Source organism: Lepidochelys olivacea (genome assembly GCF_965140295.1).
Source record: "Lepidochelys olivacea isolate rLepOli2 genome assembly, chromosome: 11".
Lineage (NCBI taxonomy): Eukaryota > Metazoa > Chordata > Testudines > Cheloniidae > Lepidochelys > Lepidochelys olivacea.
This window is the reverse complement of record NC_140421.1, coordinates 68,595,717-68,614,107: the sequence shown is the minus strand read 5'-3', so window position 1 is coordinate 68,614,107 and position 18,391 is coordinate 68,595,717. Positions and strand designations below refer to the sequence as shown.

Below are 18,391 nucleotides of genomic sequence, written 5' to 3'. Positions count from 1 at the left end.
AAAAAGGACTTACAGAACCATGGAAAATGACAAAAATATCATTGAATCTGCATTTATGTTTTCACTTAAACTGATTTCATATTTTCTAAAACACTTTTCTTTCTTTTTAGAAAAATCAAATTACCGGAGTTTGATGGAGAAGACTTCAGAAGAGCTATTTTCTCAAAGGATTTAGAAAGCATACAAAAGTCCCTATATCTTTTAAAGGGCTTCCAACAAAATTTTAATAGAAACAAATCAGAAAACGTAAATCCATTCACAGATGTTGAGAATGAAACCATTCAGCGATTGTATGAAATTCTGAAGTTGGGAATGAATATCCCCTTTGACAATAAATTAAGGAAACCATTAAGTAAAGAAACAATTGATGAAGTCTATAACTTCACATCTCTTCTACTTCAGAAAGACTTTTACGGGACTTCTATTTTCAATACAGCAGCCCATTGGAAAGAAATTCAAAGTGCTTTTAAATTAGCTACAGTGATTTGGGATCTAGAACTTTTAAATAAGATTAATTTTAATACAGTGAAGACATGGGATATCATCAAAATGAAGATATCTCATAGGATTTCATCATTCCCTGAAGACATTAAAAACTCTATCTATACAATGCAAGAAATCCCATCTTTGTTTTCAGATTCTTTTCTTAAACCTACTATCAATGAAGTCTTTCAGGAGCAGTACTTTATTTTCCAGAAAATCTTTACTAATGTGATGAATGTGAATATGATGAGTCAGTACTATCTATTGAGAAACGTTTTTGAATTTATGCAGATAATCCAAAATTCCACTGATGAAGATCTGTGGAAGGAGCTGAATGCCAGTTGGCGTACTGTTGAAAAACTAAGATCCACGAAATGGAACAACACTGACATCATTGCATATGGGCAGTTTTTAGATATATTTCACAACCTTTTATATACATTGAATAATGGGTCAGATGTTCTTTTCAATAAAGAATTGGAACAGCTGACAGAATTTGCTACCCAAACGTTACAAGAGTATGGTGGAGAAGCCTCCACGGTGGCCAATATCTCAATGACCATAGAAGCCATACAAAAAACCCTGTACGTATTAAAAGATTTGCAGCAAAAGTTTAATATTAGTCCATTAGAAACTATTGATCTAGTCTTTAATTTTAACAATAAAAACACTGGTAGATTTTTGGAAATATTGAGGGCAGGAATGAAAATCCTTTACGACAACAGATTGGGCGAAGCTTCCGACAAAGAAAAAATTGATGCTGTCTATAATTTCTCGCATCTGCTACTTCAAAAAGAATTTAACAAGACTTTCTTACAGCACAATACTTCACTGGAAACAAAAGTGTTGGATCTCTTGCATTTAGTCTTGACTCCCTTTCTCGTGGAAAATAACAATCGTAATGAAAAGCCACAGAATTGCTCTGTCCAAGACATTCTTCACATAATTCTTCAGATGTTGCTTAAAAATGTCACACTAAGTGAGTCCTTACCAGGAAGCCATTGCAAATTCCTGTTTATTTCCATGGATATTCAGACCAGAACAATGGAAAATCAAACATTTACTGAATTGTTTCAGCTTGCAGTAAGAAACCTAGAGCAGACTCCAGAATTTGCTAGCATCTTCAAAAACAATAATGAATATTTTTCAAGGGAGCTGTCATGTATCATCCAGTCATTACAATTTTCTTTTAGTTTTCTTTCAAACTTAAATACTGTCTCTAACTTTAAGAATCTTTGGATAGAAGAAAAGTATCAGACTCTGACAGCCATCTCTAAGGAGCTTCCCCAGAGTAATGCAACGTGCCTAGTACCAGCCTTTCAGAATCTGGATAGTGTAGTTAAATCTTATCCTTTAAACATTTTGATTCCTATTATTTTGAATGAAACAGACTTGAAGTCACAAAATTTCTCTGGCAGTTCACTGGACTGGAATAGGTTGCCTTTGTCTACTGCCAGTCTTCTGCCAACTGTTCCCCAGTGGAATGCCAGTATATATGAATTGGTACAGATGGTCCAAAATGCCTCCAACCAGCCTGAATTGAGACTTTTCTCAAGAGTCTGTAAGAGCATTGGCAATCTGATGATCAGCAAATGGAACCTGACAGAAGTGGATTCCAGTGTGAAACTATTGGAAATACTGAAAAAAGCTCTCAATGTTGTTGACATTGGATTAGCTCCCAGAAAAGCAAAAGCACATCAGTTCCTTCATAACTCTAGCTTGGGAATGAAACCCGCAGATTTGGAAGGTATATTTAGTTTGTTAAAACACTTCCTCAACTCAACTTCTGCCACAAAGAACAAACCTGACTTGCAGAGGATGTTTAAAAGATTTGCCCCATCAAATGAGATCCCCGCTGAAAGACTTTTCTATACTAATCCCTATTCAGAGGAAACGCAATGTTTTTTAAACTTAACTAGAGTATTTTGGTATAAACTCATAAATAAAGAGCTTTTATCCCTCCAAAAACTCCTTGCTACCATGGCAAAGGTGAACATAATTCAGCATTACCTATTGATCTCTTCCCTGCCTAAACTAATGCAGTATATCCAAAATTCCACTGATGGAGCTCAGTGGAATGAGCTCAACAGTTACTGGCACATTGCTGAAATACTGCGGTCCATGAAATGGAGCAGCACCGATGTGATTGCCTACAAGTCACTTTTAGATGCATTGCAAAAAGATTTACATACAGTGAAAAATGGCTCAGGTCTCCATTTTAGTAACGAATTGGAGCAGTTGATAAAACTTGCATCCCAAGAGTATGGTGGAGAAGACGCCAGAGAAGCGAATGTCTCAAAATATTTGCAAGCAGTACAAAGGAGTATATTCATTATAAATGACTTGCAACAAAAGTTTAATATCAGTGAATTGGAAACTATTGATCGATGGATGAATTTTGACAATAACTCCACCCAGAGATTGCTTGAAATATTGAGGGTGGGAATGAAAATCCTTTCTGACACCAGATTGGGTGAAGCATCCAATAAAGAAAAAATTGATGCTGTCTATAATTTCTCACACTTGCTATTTCAAAAGGAATTTAACAAGACTTCCTTACAGCACAATACTTCATTAGAAGCGAAAGTGTTGGATCTCTTGCATTTAGCTTTGAGTCCCTTCCTGGAGGAAGGTAACAATGACAACAACAAGCCACAGAACTGCTCTGTCCATGACATTTTTTACATAACACTTCAGATGCTGTTTAAAAATGCCACACTACGCGAGTTCTTACCAGGAAGCCATTGCAAATTCCTGTTTACTTCCATGGACATTCAGACCAGAACAATGGAAAATAAATCATTTACTGAATTATTTCAGCTTGCAGTAAGAAATCTAGAGCAGACTCCAGAATTTGCTAGCATCTTCAAAAACAATAGTGAATATTTTTCAAGGGAGGTGTCTTGTATTATCCAGTCGTTACAGTTTTCTTCTAGTTTTCTTTCAAACTTAAATACTGTCTCTCAGTTTGAGAATCCTTGGATAGAAGGAAAGTATCAAACCCTGACAGCGATCTCTAAGGAGCTGCCCCAGAGTAATACAACGTGCCTACCACCAGCTTTTCAGAGTATGGATAGAGTATTTAATTCTCATCCTTTAAGCAGTTTGATTGCTTTTATTTTGAACGAGACGGACATGAATTCACAAAATTTCTTGAGCAGCTCAGTGGCTTGGAAGAACTTGTTCATTCTCTTCAGTGATGTCCAAGCTGATGTCCAGCGGAACTCCAGCGTGTATGAACTGCTACAGATGGTCCAAAGTGCTGCCAGCCTCTCTGAATGGAATAATTTCTCCAGAGTCTGGGAAGCAGTTGACAACTTGCTAAGCACCAAATGGAACCTGACCAAAGCGGTGGGGTATGTGAAGCTGCTGGAAGTGATGAAGAGGGATCTGGCTGACAGCGAATTATCTCCAGGAATAATAGAAGCTGCTTATTATGTTCTTAAGAAACTGAACTCTTCTGATCTGCCAATTTTATTGAAAACGGACCTCAACCCAGAGTCCGCCCCTAACAGAGCTGATTTTAATACTGTATTGGACAGTGTTGCTCATCCTTTCAGTGTTATGGCAAAAACCCTTTTCAATAAGAGCCTGACTTGGAATGAAGGAGAACAAACCCTGTTTCCTAACAATTTGGTCGCACAGTAAGTTAATTTATTTCCAATTTCATAACTGTCACAATTTCTTGTAGAATCTACAATGACCTCTGGCTTCCAGTTTATTTTATTTGGCTATTAAAGGAGCAACATTACACTGAAGTTACATGAGCTACACCTAGCTAGGGACATAAAATACAATAAGAAAAGGTTCTATAAATACATTAGGAGCAAGAGACATATGAAGAAAAATGTAGGTCTCCTACTTACTAGGGAAGGATCGCTAATAATGAATGGCATCAAGAAGGCTATAATGTTTAATATGCCTGTTTTGCTTCAGTCTTCACTAAAAAGGTAAATTGTGACCAGATACTCAACACAATTAATATTAACAAGGGGGAAGAGCCGCAAGACAAAATAGGGGAAGAATAGGTTAAATAATATTTAGATAAGTTAGGTGTATTCAAGTTGGCTACAACTGATGAAGTTACCCAAGGGTACTTAAGATACTGGCTGAGGCAATCTCGGAATGATTAATAATGATCTTTGAGAACTCCTGGAGGACAGGTGAGGTCCCAGAGGACTGGAGAAGGATAAACGTAGTGCCTATCTTTAAAAACGGGACCAAAGAGGACCTGGGGAATTATAAACCACTCAGCCGAAGTTTGATACCTGGAAAGATACTGGAACAAATTGTATTAAACTGTCTGTAAGCCCAAAGAGGATAATAGGGTTATAAATAATAGCCTACAGAGATTTGTAAGAACAGATTATGCCCAACCAACCTAATTTGCTTCTTTGTCCCTAGTGGATAGTAAACACAATATATCTTGATTTTAGTAAGGCTTTTGTCACCTTTCCACATGACATTCTCATAAGAAAAACTAGGAAAGCATAGTCTAGATTAAATTGTTACAAGGTGGGTGCAAAATTATCAGAAAGACTGGACACAAAGAGAAGTTATCAATGGTTCGCTATCAAACTTGGGGAATGTGTCCAATGGAGTCCCTCGGGGGCTGTTCTGGGTTCAGTACTATTTAATATTCTCATTCATGACTTGGATAATGGAGTGGAAAGTATGCTTGTAAAATTTGTGGATGCCCACAGGTTTGGAAGGATTGCTAGTGCTTTGGAGGAGAGGATTAGAATTCAAAACAACCTTGACAAATTGTTGAATTTGTCTGAAATCAACAACATGAAATTCAATAAAAACAGGTGCAAAGTACTGCAGTTAGGAAGGAAAAAATCAAATGCATAACTACAAAATGGGAAATAACTGGCTAGGCAGTAGTGCAGCTGAAAAGGATGTGGGGGTTACAGTAGGTAAATAATTGAATATGAGCCAGCAATGTGATACAGTTGCAAAAAAGGCTAACCTCATTCTGGGTGTATTAACAGGAGTGTCGTACGTAAGAAATGTGAGGTAACTGTCCTGCTCTGCTAGGCACTGGTGAGGCCTCAGCTGCAGCATGGCGTCCATTTCAGGGTGGCACACTTTAGGGAAGCTATGGAGAAATTGGAGAGAATCCAGTGGAAATCTACAAAAATGATAAAAGGTTTAGAAACCCTGACCTATAAGGAAAGGTTTAAAAAATTGGGCAAGTTTAGCGTTGAAAAAGAAGACCAAGGGGCGGACCTGGTAACAGTCTTCACGTATGTTAAGGGCAGTTATAAAGAGGATGGGGATCTATTTTTCTTCAAGTCCACTGAAGATATAACAAGAAATAATCAGCTAAATCTGCAGCAAGGGAGATTTAATTCCGATATTAAGAAAAAGTTCCAGTTATAAGGGTAGTTAAGCTCTGAAATAGGGAGCTTGTGGAATCTTTGTCATTGGGGGTTTTTAAGAACAGGTTGGACAAACACCTATCGGGTTGCTCAAGGGTTATTTGACCCTTCCTCTGTGCAGGGGGCTAGACTAGATGGCCTCTTGAGGTCCCTTCCAACCCCCCATTTCTCTGATTCTGTGTCTGAGACCTACCGCCCTTATTTATGGTTCCAATCCACACAGACATTGAGAACATGGGGGTGAGGAAGATTTCATAGTCACTAAACCATACGAACACTGGGAGATTTTCAAAAGTGCTCAGTGTTGGCCTATCTCTGTTCCCATTGAAGTCAATGGGAGTTTTAACCATTGGCTATAGAGAGAGAACAACCAAATGCTAAATGCTTTTGAAAAATCTCACCCTAGGGAAACTAAACTCCTTTGCCTCTTCCCCCTAGTTAAATGACTGCCACCTGCTTCTTAGTTTTCCCTACTGTGCCTTTAAAATCAGTCACTTTCATTCAAATGAGTGACCATTTAACATACATTTCCTTTTGCTCATTGTCTCAGAGTGAATTTCTGCAGAGGACTTCTCCTGTTGTTGGTGAGATAATGGCAAAAGAGATCAATGCAGTAAAAAGCAGGAGCATCTTCAGTGATTAAATATCACAGACTAGATCCTCAACTGATGTAAATTAATTGACTTCACTGAAGTGATGCTGATTTACACCATCTGAAGATCTAGCCCTAGTGCTGCTGACAGGTTACTCAGTAATGCCCCTTGTTTCTTTTAAGCCGAAAAGGACTTATTCCAGTCTTATTTTTCAGGTTTCTGGTTTTAGAATTGGAAAATGCCATCTTACAGGTGTCAGCCGATAACATTTACAAGCCATACTTGATCTGTTTAATGAATGTGAGTGGAAGGCAAGACAATGAGTTGACAGGTAATAATTATTTCATTAACTCTGTGGGAGTTATCTGGTAATGTCTTAAGCCTATCTTTTTAAAATGCTGCGTGTAATGACATGAAGAAATGGTGCTGCGTGTTATCAGTGTGCTTGAAAGTCCATTGGAGCCATGAGAGCTCAGCACCTCTGAAAATGAGGTCCCTTTTGATTCGTCTCATGGATTTTTATTTTTTTGGTCCTTAGATGTGTCACGGTATCAGTGTAATTTGTCCACTCCAGTAATCATAAAAACATGGAACACTCTTCCCTTTGTGGTTGCATGGCTAGTAAAATGTATGCTGCTGACTCCTCAATAGTGAGTCCTTAGTAAAATCAATCTGGTATTTCCTCCTCTGCTGTGTACTGCTGCAGCTTCTACAATCCTTTAAAGTGGCAGCCATTATCCTGAGAGCTAAGCTTCCATTGGTATAATGGTGTTTCATATGGACACGCTTGGTACATACTTACAGCAGCGCCGGAGTTGCTTGTTTGCCTCACATACGAGGTGTTACCGACTCACTAGGTCTCGTATGCTTTCATGAGTGTTGTTTCCATTATGGGGTATGTTTCTGGATTGGGGGGGGGCGTTATCTTGAAGGTGATCTCTGAAAAATCTTGGCAGACTCATTAAGGGTTTTAGTAAAAGGGCTGATGCAGATTACTTCCCCCAGAGCAAGAAGGAAGCAAGGACCAGCCTGTGACTCTCGGTTCCTACCCTGCTCCTGGGCAATGCTGCTATGTGAGGGCTTCTCGGGATGTCGTTTTATGGCTGTCTCCTGCCATGCCTGTCCTGGGGGAACTCTCTGGCTGCAACAGGGGCTCTTAGAGCCCCTTTATATCACTCTGTCCCTTTAATGCCATGTCGTAAAAGGGTCCAAGTGGGGGTGAGGCTCTCACAAGCTGGACTATAGGGGTACAATCCAGGCCTGAGAGCATGACTGCAGAGGTGCTAAGCACCATTTGAACTCAATGGGAACTGCGTGCACTCAGCACCTGAGGAAAGCAGGCCCCTGAAGAGGAAGTTCAGTTTTCCATTGTGCAGGGTTTCTGTAAGATCTTGTGTGTCATCTAAAGTAACTTATTTTCCCTTGCAGAAAACATAACACGTCTTCTGAACCACGGTCAGCTAGAAGAAGCTCCTTTCACTCAAAATGGCATCTATGAGAAACATGCATCTATTCCAGAGATCCTACAGTCAAAGGTAAGTCTGCTTAAAATGCTGACTCAGAGGAACCCCGCACTGATACTACATCAGTGTGCAATGAAGCGTTCAGGAAACCAGCATATAGAAAACAGTTTTTAAAACACCTGACGTGAGCTAGAAATGGAGCTCGATCTTACTGCAGCTGCCTGTGCTTTGGGGTTACCATTACCCAGGTCAGAGAACACTCTTTCCCACATGGTCAGTGCAAATGCCCCATACATGTTTGGGAGCAAAGGGAGGTGCTCAGAGTCTGCCCAGACTGACTCCGAACTACAGTGGTTTTCATCACCCCTCTGGAAGAGGCAATCAGTGCTGTGTGGCTTGTGACTGGCAGTTCATTTCCTTGTTGGATGGATGGAAGGTTTATCCATATTTTTAAGGCTCAAGCCACTCGTGAGACTTTCATAAGTGCTTAGTGAAGTTAGGGGCACCATTCCCATGAGACTTGTGGCCCTAACTCCCACAGGTGCATTTGAAAAATCATGCACGGGGAGATTTTTCAAAGGCACAAATGACAATTCAGCACTTAAGTCCCACTGAAAGTCAATGGGAGTTAGGCATCTCTAACTGCCACTGGAAAATCTTCCCTGTAACTAACAAGACGTGCACCTTTGGCGTTCTGCTGGCATATTCCTGTCTATGATTGCTTGTCTCATTAGATTGTAAGCTCTAACGGGTAGGGACTCTCTCTAAATATGTTTACACTGTACCTAGCAAGGCAAGTCTTTATGCTGATTGGGGTCCCTCAGCACAACTGGAACAATAATATAATAATAATTAATAATAAATAATTAACAAATAAGAGTTTTCATTGCTGGAGATCCTGTCCCAGGAATTAGTTAGTGCCAGGGTTGGCATTGTAATGCCAGTGTATCATCTTTTCTTGTGCTGATATGTCTTTCTTGAAAATAAAAATAGCCAGTTTTTCCCCAGACCACTCTGGAAGGGCACAGCAGAAACACGGGTTTCAGAGCCTGAGCTCCAGCCTGAATGGTAATGTCTCTGCTGCTATTTTGAGCCTTGTGCTGCTAGCCACACAAGCCCGAGTAAGTTGACCCAGGCTCTGAAACCTGCTGCCACAGGATTGTGGGTTTTTTTTTTCAAAGTAGATTGACCCAGAACTTGCAGACCAAGAGGAGAGTGGGCTAGAGTAACTGTCTACCACCATGCCTACAATAGGGGACTCCTCCGTGGCTGCAACCAGGGTTTCTTTATGCCACTGTAGCTCTTTAAAACAGTATCAAGGAACCAGAGCAGGTGTGGGGCTTTCACCACAGGTACCTGAAGTTAGTGTCCTATATTTAAGTTTAAACACCTAAATATTATTGAAGGGGTCACAGAGCACACACTCAGAATTATTTACAATGCTTAACTTTTATTGAAAATATATGAGAGAAGTCAAATACACTGTGCAAAATCACAAAAGTGGTGTAATGGACATCATGATGTAACACTGTAGTTAATTGTTTCTCTTACAACAGCACCTATAAGCCCCAGTGAGCTAGGCACTGTACAAACACATAGTAAAAGATAATCCCTCCCCTAAGGACTTTACAATCAAAATAGACAAGGCAGATAAAGGGTGGGAGGGGAAGCCAGAGTCAGGAAGAGACGTGACTTGCTCAAGGTCACATAAGACAGCAGCAGAATTAGGAGCTGAGAATTCCAGGTCAGGTCCCTGGACCTTTCTGCCTCTCCAGGGCTGGGAACAGTCACTGTGAATTTCAGTTCATTTTAAGACCTTTTGAACTAAAGGGCTCGAAAGCTGAATCCTGAATAAAATCAAAGCAATGTCTATATCCTTTAGCCTAAAGACCACTTCTGATCATCCTTTTCTTTAACTTGCGTCTGTCTCTCTTTTTTTAATTTAAAGACATCTCGCCTCCGAAGCATGATAAAACTTCTTTGTGACTACAAGAGCTTTAAATCACTGCAGCGTATCTGTCAGCTCCCTACTGTTAGCTTTGAAGCACTGTGTGAACAAAGTCAATTTCATGAGAAGCTCCTTCACAGCTTTGAGTTAAGCAATCACCTTATGACAGATGTAGTTCATCACAACAGGGTTTTTCGAGAACTTGGAGATATACTGATTGGGGATCCCACCAAAATCCAGTCACAAATGAATTGGTAAGGACTTCTCTAAGCTCTTCTACACCAGTGTTTCTTCCTGAAATTATTAATGTGGACCCTTTTATTTTCTTTTAATGTTCCCATTTTTTAAAATTTAAGGATTCAAGAAAATGTAGCGCAAATTGATTATTTTCAAGATATCCCGCGGTATATGGCTATAATGAGTTCCATGATGAATACCACTGAGAATGCAACAGCTTCTCAAAAGCAAGGTAGTTTTACCTGTTTACTTTAAAACCTTGGTTTATAAGAATGGTCGCTAATTTACTTGTTGCTGTTGGCCTTTCTGAGGCAAATTTCACAGATTGTCTTATGAAAGCTATATGGTGACGGAAGTAAGCATGTGCTATGTCCATTGGCTTCTTTTCTAGGACAGGCTGTAGGCCTACGGAAGTCAGTTACAAAACTCCTAATGAGTCAAAGTTGCTGGCTCAAGCCGTCAGAGGTCCGAAACGTATGTACAGGCAAACTGTGCTCGGTGCAGGCCCCAAAAGCTATGGCTCCAAAAATCCCTAGGTCTGCCAGAGGCTTACAGATTGACAAATGGTCCATCCAAATTCAGACATGTTTGAGCACACGGTAGTGCTCCTCTCAGCCAACATGCACAACATCTTCAGTCTGGGCAAAAATGTTTCTCTTCCGCTGTCTTAACATAGGTGCTCTGTGCATAGATATATAATAGTTCTGTAAGTATGGAGAAAACCATTATATCATTTTTTGGTTTTTTATTTTAAAGAAATGCTAATGGCTATGTTTAAAAATGTCGACCAGCTCAAAGAGGAGCTCAGAAATGAAGCAGGAATGTCCACAGCAAGTATCAAAGCCCTGATGGAAATGCCTCTCCCAGAAAACACAACTCAGGTAAGTTTTATCCTAATTCTAGCTGAAGGTCCCTTTAAATTGGGCACTCAAATAATTAAATCCAGGGGCTATTAATGAAAGCAGCTCAGCAACTCTCTGCTCCTGTGGGAACGCAGAGGGAGATACATGATCTTTAAGGGACACAAACTCTATAGTGCTTTATAGATCAAAATAGACACCCTGAGTTGTAACTGAAAGAACTTTGTAAGCCAGAGCAGCCTCTGGAGACCAAGAGCAGTATGTTCTTTGACTGACACGAGTAGCGGGTGGGTAGTCACATAGTGGGTGATTGCTGAAATATTTAGCTAGTGCATTGTGCATTGCAGTAATCCAGTTCAGTGGTCACAAATGCGTGGATATTTTTGGTGAGGTCCACACTGCAGAGAAACAGTGGCAATGCAGATGGAAAAGGGCATTTCTGGCCACTGATGCCACCAATAATTACAAGAGCTACCCCTGGGATCCAAAATGTCCTTGCAGACAATGAATCTCAGCTAAGGATGGACACGCTATCCTCAATGATTCGGCTCCAAAGACTTCTTCCCCTAGCCCTGCCTCAGAGCCTCACCATCATCTTGTCTCGTTTCAGTCTCAAACAGCTCACTTTTATCCAACCCCCAGCTTTGTCAATCACTGGGAAAGTTAAGCTGTCGGGTCATTTCAGCCTGTGCAAAATGTGTTAAAGCACTACCATTCTGCTTTGATTCTCCATGCAGGAATAATAGGGAGGAGAAGGTATGTTTCTTAGTCTACAGCATTGGAAAGTGATGTTGGGGAAGAGTTTAGAAGCAGTAGTTTAACCCATGCATGTTGGAGTAACCTAATAATGTACCAATCTCCTGCTTTTTGTGCAAATACAGCTCGTTTCTTGGATTCTCCAGCTGGAGTCGTGTGACGTCCGTTCCATCGACCCAAAGCTAGACGCAGTAGTAAAGGAGTTCTGCAACCTATCACTCCCAGAAAGGACCCGCCAGTCTTACATTCTGGGGGTCATATTCTTACGTCACTTAGACATTTACAATTTTCTGTACAAGGTTTGTGTTGGATTTTTAGAGCACTTTTCTGGCTTTTATTAGCTACTGTAGCTAAGATCCTCATCTGGTATACCTGTACTGGTATGGAGCTAGGCTGCTTCCCACCAGCTGAGGATCTGGCCTTGTGTATGAAATAACAAATAATGTTATATTGCATACCTATGCTGACATATACATTAAGACAACTGTCCATTATAGAGCCAGCTGGTGTAAATTGGCATGCCTCAGTTGTAACCATTGGGGCCACACTGATTTACAGCAACTTAGGACCTGGCTCACAAGCTACTCTTGCCTGGTACACCATCCAACCATCCTAGCCTAGGTCAGGATGTGAACCCAGGTTCCAATGAATACAAGACACTGGGCTAAGGCTCACTGTACCAATTAGCTATCCCACTAAATCCAAAACTGTAAAAGGTTCTGTGATATTTAATTGCCCAATCCATAATAATGTTGCAATTGCTGTTATGGCCAATCAAATATTCAATATGTGTAACTACGGTTGGTGACAACCATATGCTAAAATAGGTATGATTCGTCAACAAGTATGTTTTCGATACACCTTTAACAATGCTGAAATAATTGTCCTTCTGAACAATGCAATCAAATGAGAATGACAGTGAACTTGGCTCTGTAGTGATTGACACAAGGACATAAGAACAGCCATACTGGGTCAGACCAATGGTCCATCTAGTCCAGTATCCTGTCTCCAATAGTGGCCAGTACCTGAGCTTCAGAAGGAGTGTACAGAACAGGGCAATTTTGGAGAGATCCCCCCCTTCTTCCCCTCCCAGCTTCTGGCAGTCAAGGTTGTCCTGAGCATGGGGTTGCATTGCTGTCCATCTTGGCTAATAGCCACAGGTGGATCTAAGCTCCATGAATGCATCTAGTTCCTTTTTGAACCTGTTATACTTTTGGCCATCACAACACCCCATGTCAGTGAGTTCTACAGGTTAATTGTGCACTGTATGAGAAATAACTTCCTCTTGTTTGAATTAAATCTGCTGCCTAGTCATTTCATTGGGTGGCCCATGGTTTTTGTGCTGAGGGTCTTCTACTGTATTCCAGCCATCCTCAAAACAAACTTTCCCACATTTTAACTGTTCAGAGCCAGGTTCTTTAGAGCTATACCTAAAGTTCCAGAGTGGAATTTTCAACAAGTGGATAAGTGACTTGGGAGTACAAGTCCCATTGATTTCCTATGGGATTTGTGCTCCTAAGGCACTTAACCACTTTTGTAAATCCCACCTCTGACCCCAAAGAATTAGTGCTAGATAGGTGTGTATATGCTGACAGTTATTTTCTTCCTTCCTCTGTCTTCTAGATGTTTTTCCCCAAAGAACTGCAGAAATCAATGGACAAGATGTTAGGCCTCCTGAAAGAGATGGAACATTTCAGGAACCAGGTGGCATCTGGCATGCGCCCGCTGTTAGAAGCCATTAATTCATTCAAAAAGCTACGGCAGTCTAGAAATGTGCCCCTCTCCAAGGTGTGTATTAGCATGGGAATGGTCCTGAGCTAAAATGCCTTTGGAGTACTTACACAGTGTTGCCCGTAGGATCTCTAAGTACATCCAGGGAAGTAGCTAGAGGTCAGCAAGTCTCTGTCAGGGTACCTAGAATGTTCTTGTTTGGAATGACATAGGTAGCAGTCACATGGTCAATATGGGCAAGGGGAGGAATGAAAACACAAAAGACTTACAGCTATGTTGAAGTGGGGTAACTAAGAAGGAGATTAAAGGAGACCTGCAGCCACATTGAAAAGACCCAACAAGAGGATAGTAAACACAGCACGAGAGCAGGGGTGCTGGAACAATTCGTATGGGGTGTGGGTGCTGAAACCAAACAGTGAACTCTCGATATGATAGAAACCACTTCAAGCCAGGGGGTGCGGCAGCACCCCTAGTTCCAGCACCTATGCTTGAGAGTGACACGGCAAGAGCCTGATCGGGCTGCTTCCCTGAGACCCCACTGCTTCCTCCATTCCACACCTCACCCCCAGGTCCCCGCTGCTCGCGGCATCCCTCCTCCTTGGGATGGGGGAGTGAGGAGGAGGGGACGTGGAGAGCCAGCGGCTAGTGGACTGAGGAGGCTCGGCCCGGCACTGGGGCTGGTCTGGCTCTTGGGGGGTTGGCGGCTTGGCTCAGCCGGATGCTGGAGCCGGTAGCTCGGTGGGGTGGGGGCCCTTCAGGAGTGGGAGGAGCTAACGCTTGGGTGGCCGGCAGCTTGGCCCGGGCTGACTCTGGAGCGGGGGTGGAGGATGGCCCAGCGCTGGGGGAGGCCAGCGGCTAGGCCCGGCACTGGTGCCAGCCTGACTCTGGCAGAGGTGGGGGTCGGGGCAAGGGGGCCGGTGGCTCGGGTTGGCTCTGAGGCTGGGCTGGCACACAGGGAGGCTGGTGGCGCAGCCTAGTGCTCAGAGGGGGGGAGTCAGGAGGGGCGGAGGCTCGGCCTGATGTGGCTGTGGTGGGCAGACAGGGGCTTCTTCTTTTATGGTGGAAGGGGGGGTTTGGGGCTCCAGCGTGTCTGCGGGGGGGGGGCGGGCCTTGGGCAGAAGAGGCAGGGCTCGCGGGTTCCCCAAAACAGGGGTTCACCCGCTACCATGGGCCTGATCCAAAGCCAACAGAAGACCATAGAAAGTCTCCCATCAACTTCAGTGAGCTTTGGCTCAGGCTGTAATCACACTTATCATTGTGATTACACTTATCAGCCAACTGGCTGGTCATGGTACCTTACGCTATCCCTAGGGCTGGGTAACCATCCTTCTGCAGCTCATCTCTTGTCCTGTCATTATGCATCTTTTGCATTATGGGAGTAAATCTTGCTCTACATACTCCAGGGAATAAACCACCTTGAAATTAATGAGAGTTGAGGATGCTCTGCACTTTACAGGAGACCTCCAGCATGTCTCAAGATTGGGTTCTCAACTCCTTTCTATAAATTTGCCAACCGCTAGCACATATCAGCACAAAGTATCCTTTGATATTTATGCTTTTCATTCATATTTATGCATAAGCATGCAAAGGACCAAGCCAGATAGTCTCAAGGTTTTCCAAGTAAAGTCCCTTGTTTTGTACACAGATGAACTCTCATCCAAAAGCCAGCATAAATGTGGTTTACTTCTCCCACTGAGATAAGATGCTTTAAACATGCAGGTGTGTCTTTTTGCTTTTGTTTTTTGTCCCGTAGGCATTGTTTAAAACAACCAACATAACAATAGCTCATGGATCATTTAAGTCCATTTCGAAAGCTCTCTGCAATGAGGAAATCACACCCTTGTTTTTTGAATCTTTGCTGCCTAATTTTGGAGATACAAAAAGACCTAGTTCTTCTATCCAGGATGAAAATATACAGAAAATAATGCGGAAATATGGCATTCCCCCGGATCCCAGTGAGTTTGCGGTGAAAGACGCGCCACAAGAGAAAACACTGAAACTATTCGCTTTCTCAGAGAATGTAGTTAGACTTAAACAGAAGGTCAGCTTAAAAATGTGTGGGCTAGATTCTGTTCTCTTTTGCACTAATTGTAAACTGGCGTAACTCAGTTAACTTCAATGGAGCTTCCCTGATTCATCATGAGAATCACTCCCTTCCTCCCACCCCCCGAGCTGGTTGAAATTTTTCAGACAAAACTTTTCATTGAACAATTGCTTGCTTTTTTTTCATGAAAATTTTGTGAAAACCTGTGTTGACATCTTTAAAATTTTTCATTACTTTTTCCCTTGCATCTTTCTGATGCCACTAGCTAAATGGGGTGACAGTTTTTTGGTTATTGAAAACTCTGGGTTTTGGTAAAGTAAATGTTCTTTTCGTGGGTTCCTTTCTAACCTTGAGAAACAATTGGAAAAATATCTTGAAATTTTTTGCAGTTTTTTAAAAAAAGGTTTTGAACAGCTCTAGCCCCTACAGGTTTAGCGGCACACAAATGCTTCAGACCAAATCCTCAGCTGGGTTAAACTGGCAAAGCTGCATGGAAATCAATGGTGCTATGCCGACTTCCACCAGCTGGTTATTGTATCAATTCTTTGTGGAGCACTGATTGATTGATCATGGAACTGTAATGTTTCCTGATGTAGCAGTTTGTGTGGAATGTGATGTATTATTTTGTGCAAGATGCTGCATGATATGACAGCTTGGGTTGGGGTATCCCTGCCACTTCTGCAAGTGGAGACGCCTTGGAGCTGGCAGATCCCGGTGGAGAAGTGGGGAATGCAGCCTTCATGGCATTGTCCCTCTCTTCCCCCAAGCCTGCAGTAGCCCGTCTGTGGGAATCAGGCTCCAGAAGCCAGGTGGGAGTCGATGTGGCTGGGGGACACAGCTGCTTTCCACAACTCTACGGGAACTCATGAAGTCCCTTTTCTCGACATAGGTCTTGCTCCTCTAGGCATCTGTCTTTTCCATTTTATGTAACGAAAAAGAGCTGCTTGTTTGTTTGAACACTGGGACAGAAACATTTGGGAGCTGACCCAAGCATTTCTGATTAGATCCAGCGAGCAGCTGTTCTGGGCCAAACCCTCAACTGGTGCAAATCTGCATACTTCTGTTCAATGGAGCTGTGCTGATTTACACCCGCTGAGGATCTGGCTCACTATGCTTATGGGTGACTTATTTTCATAAAGTTTAAAAAGGCTTCTGAGTGGAGTAGGGTGGCGGCTTAATGTTCCCTCATCTCCCAGTTCCTGTGGTGGGCTGGTTTTAGGACTTGACAGGTCAATGCTTTCATCCTAATGTGTCATTTTTCCAGCTGCACTAACATTATTAGCTCCTCCTCATTCACAAAAGTCCATTTAACCTTAAAGCAAAAAACGCTCTGCTAGAACAATGAGAATCTTGTTGTCTTGATTTCAGCAACAGGAGACCTTGGGGTGGATTAGCTCTGTCAAGAGGTATTACGTCAGTCAGTGCAGAGAGGGTTATGCAGACATTAATCGGACACAGCAACAAAAATACTCTTGGGGAGTTTTGTGCGTCTACTTTATTTGTGCTATTTGGTTTTTTTTTGCCTTGCAGCACCTTTCTGCTTATCGTTTTATCTGGATTTGGTTAGTACCTCTACTGGAGCTTTAATATGGTCTTTCCTCAAACCTATGCTGTTTGGGAAGATTCTGTATACACCAGACACCCCAGAAACTCGAGCGATCATGGAAAAGGTATGATGTTGTGAATAATGAGAGGGGCTCCGGTCAAGCAAATCCCAATGAGAGAGCTTCTTGTTGAGTCTCCAGCGCAGGCTGGCTTTTTGGAGAAGTAGCAGAATACTGTGCTGCAAGTATTAGACTTGGTTGATAACCCCCTCCCGGGAGAAAAATGAATCTTGACACATTACTGTAGAACATAGCTGATGTGGTCTCAAACTGGGGGTAATCTAAGGCTTCGAAGACTCTTTGAGACGAAAGAAGAATGTAGATCAGTCATCAGCAAAGAATTGTTTAATGCATTTAAATTCAAAATGGGAGTGAGGTACTGATTGTGGGGTGTTGGTTGGGACCAACTGAAATTACGGAAGCTGGATCACAATTTGGTGAGTATTCAGAGCTCGGGGTTTGCTTTGGACCCATCGCTGATTGGGTTATCCCTAAAAATAATGAGGTTAGATAAGCTTGCAAACCCTTCGGAACTTGTTTCCAGTGCGCCGTAGCTTTGTATTTCTGTTTGTGGGAAGGCACTGCAGAGAGAATCCTGATCTCCAAGAAACGAAAATACAAATGAAAGTGAAAGGCAGCAAATTTAAAACTGGGGAATAGGAAGCGTGATTTCACACAATGCACAGCCTCTGGGGCTCTTTGAGACCAGCTTTCATTGAGGCCAAGAGCTTAGCAAGATTACAAAAAGGACTGGACATTTAGACAGATACCAAGAATATCCAGAATTATAATAGAATGTAAAAACAAATTATGGTGAAACCCTGTGTCCATTGAAATCAATGACATCACTGACTTCCATGGGGCCAGGATTTAACCCCAAGAGTTTTGGAAGTGATGGAGACACTCACTCTTCAAGGCATAAACCAACCTCTAATGAATGGGGGTAGGAAAAATATTTCCCTGTGCTCAGATTATCCCATAACGATCTACTGCAGGGGTTTCTTGCCCCATAATCTGAAGCAGTTGATGCTGGCCACAGTCGGAGACAGAATGTGGGACTGAATGGACCCCAGGTCTGATACATTCTGGTGATTCCTATGGTCTACAGGTCAATTGAAACATAAAATTGTTAAAGAGACAGCGACGATTTGTAATCTACCCTTTGTGACTGTGGTCAATAGTTTCCTTTGCATGAAAAATCCAAGCAGCACTAGAAATGTGAGGGGCATTACGGGGTTTGGAAGCATTTCTCTGCAAAAGGCCTTAGACCCAAATGAGTCCTGGCATA

The 18,391-nt window shown here is 42.2% G+C and overlaps 1 protein-coding gene across 1 annotated transcript in view; it reads left to right on the top strand.

Annotated features, from left to right (window-relative positions):
• Positions 1-18,391, top strand: part of ABCA12 (ATP binding cassette subfamily A member 12) — a gene marked incomplete at its 5' end in the record, with an annotated part of 119,461 nt that overhangs the window by 30,536 nt on the left and 70,534 nt on the right. The window contains 10 exons of the mRNA XM_084643782.1: positions 111-4,127; positions 6,676-6,791; positions 7,889-7,995; positions 9,872-10,125; positions 10,228-10,340; positions 10,865-10,989; positions 11,850-12,023; positions 13,348-13,512; positions 15,209-15,410; positions 17,030-17,169. Of these exons, the coding sequence (XP_084499908.1) occupies positions 111-4,127; positions 6,676-6,791; positions 7,889-7,995; positions 9,872-10,125; positions 10,228-10,340; positions 10,865-10,989; positions 11,850-12,023; positions 13,348-13,512; positions 15,209-15,410; positions 17,030-17,169 (5,413 nt within the window). The remainder of the gene's footprint in view (positions 1-110; positions 4,128-6,675; positions 6,792-7,888; positions 7,996-9,871; positions 10,126-10,227; positions 10,341-10,864; positions 10,990-11,849; positions 12,024-13,347; positions 13,513-15,208; positions 15,411-17,029; positions 17,170-18,391) is intronic.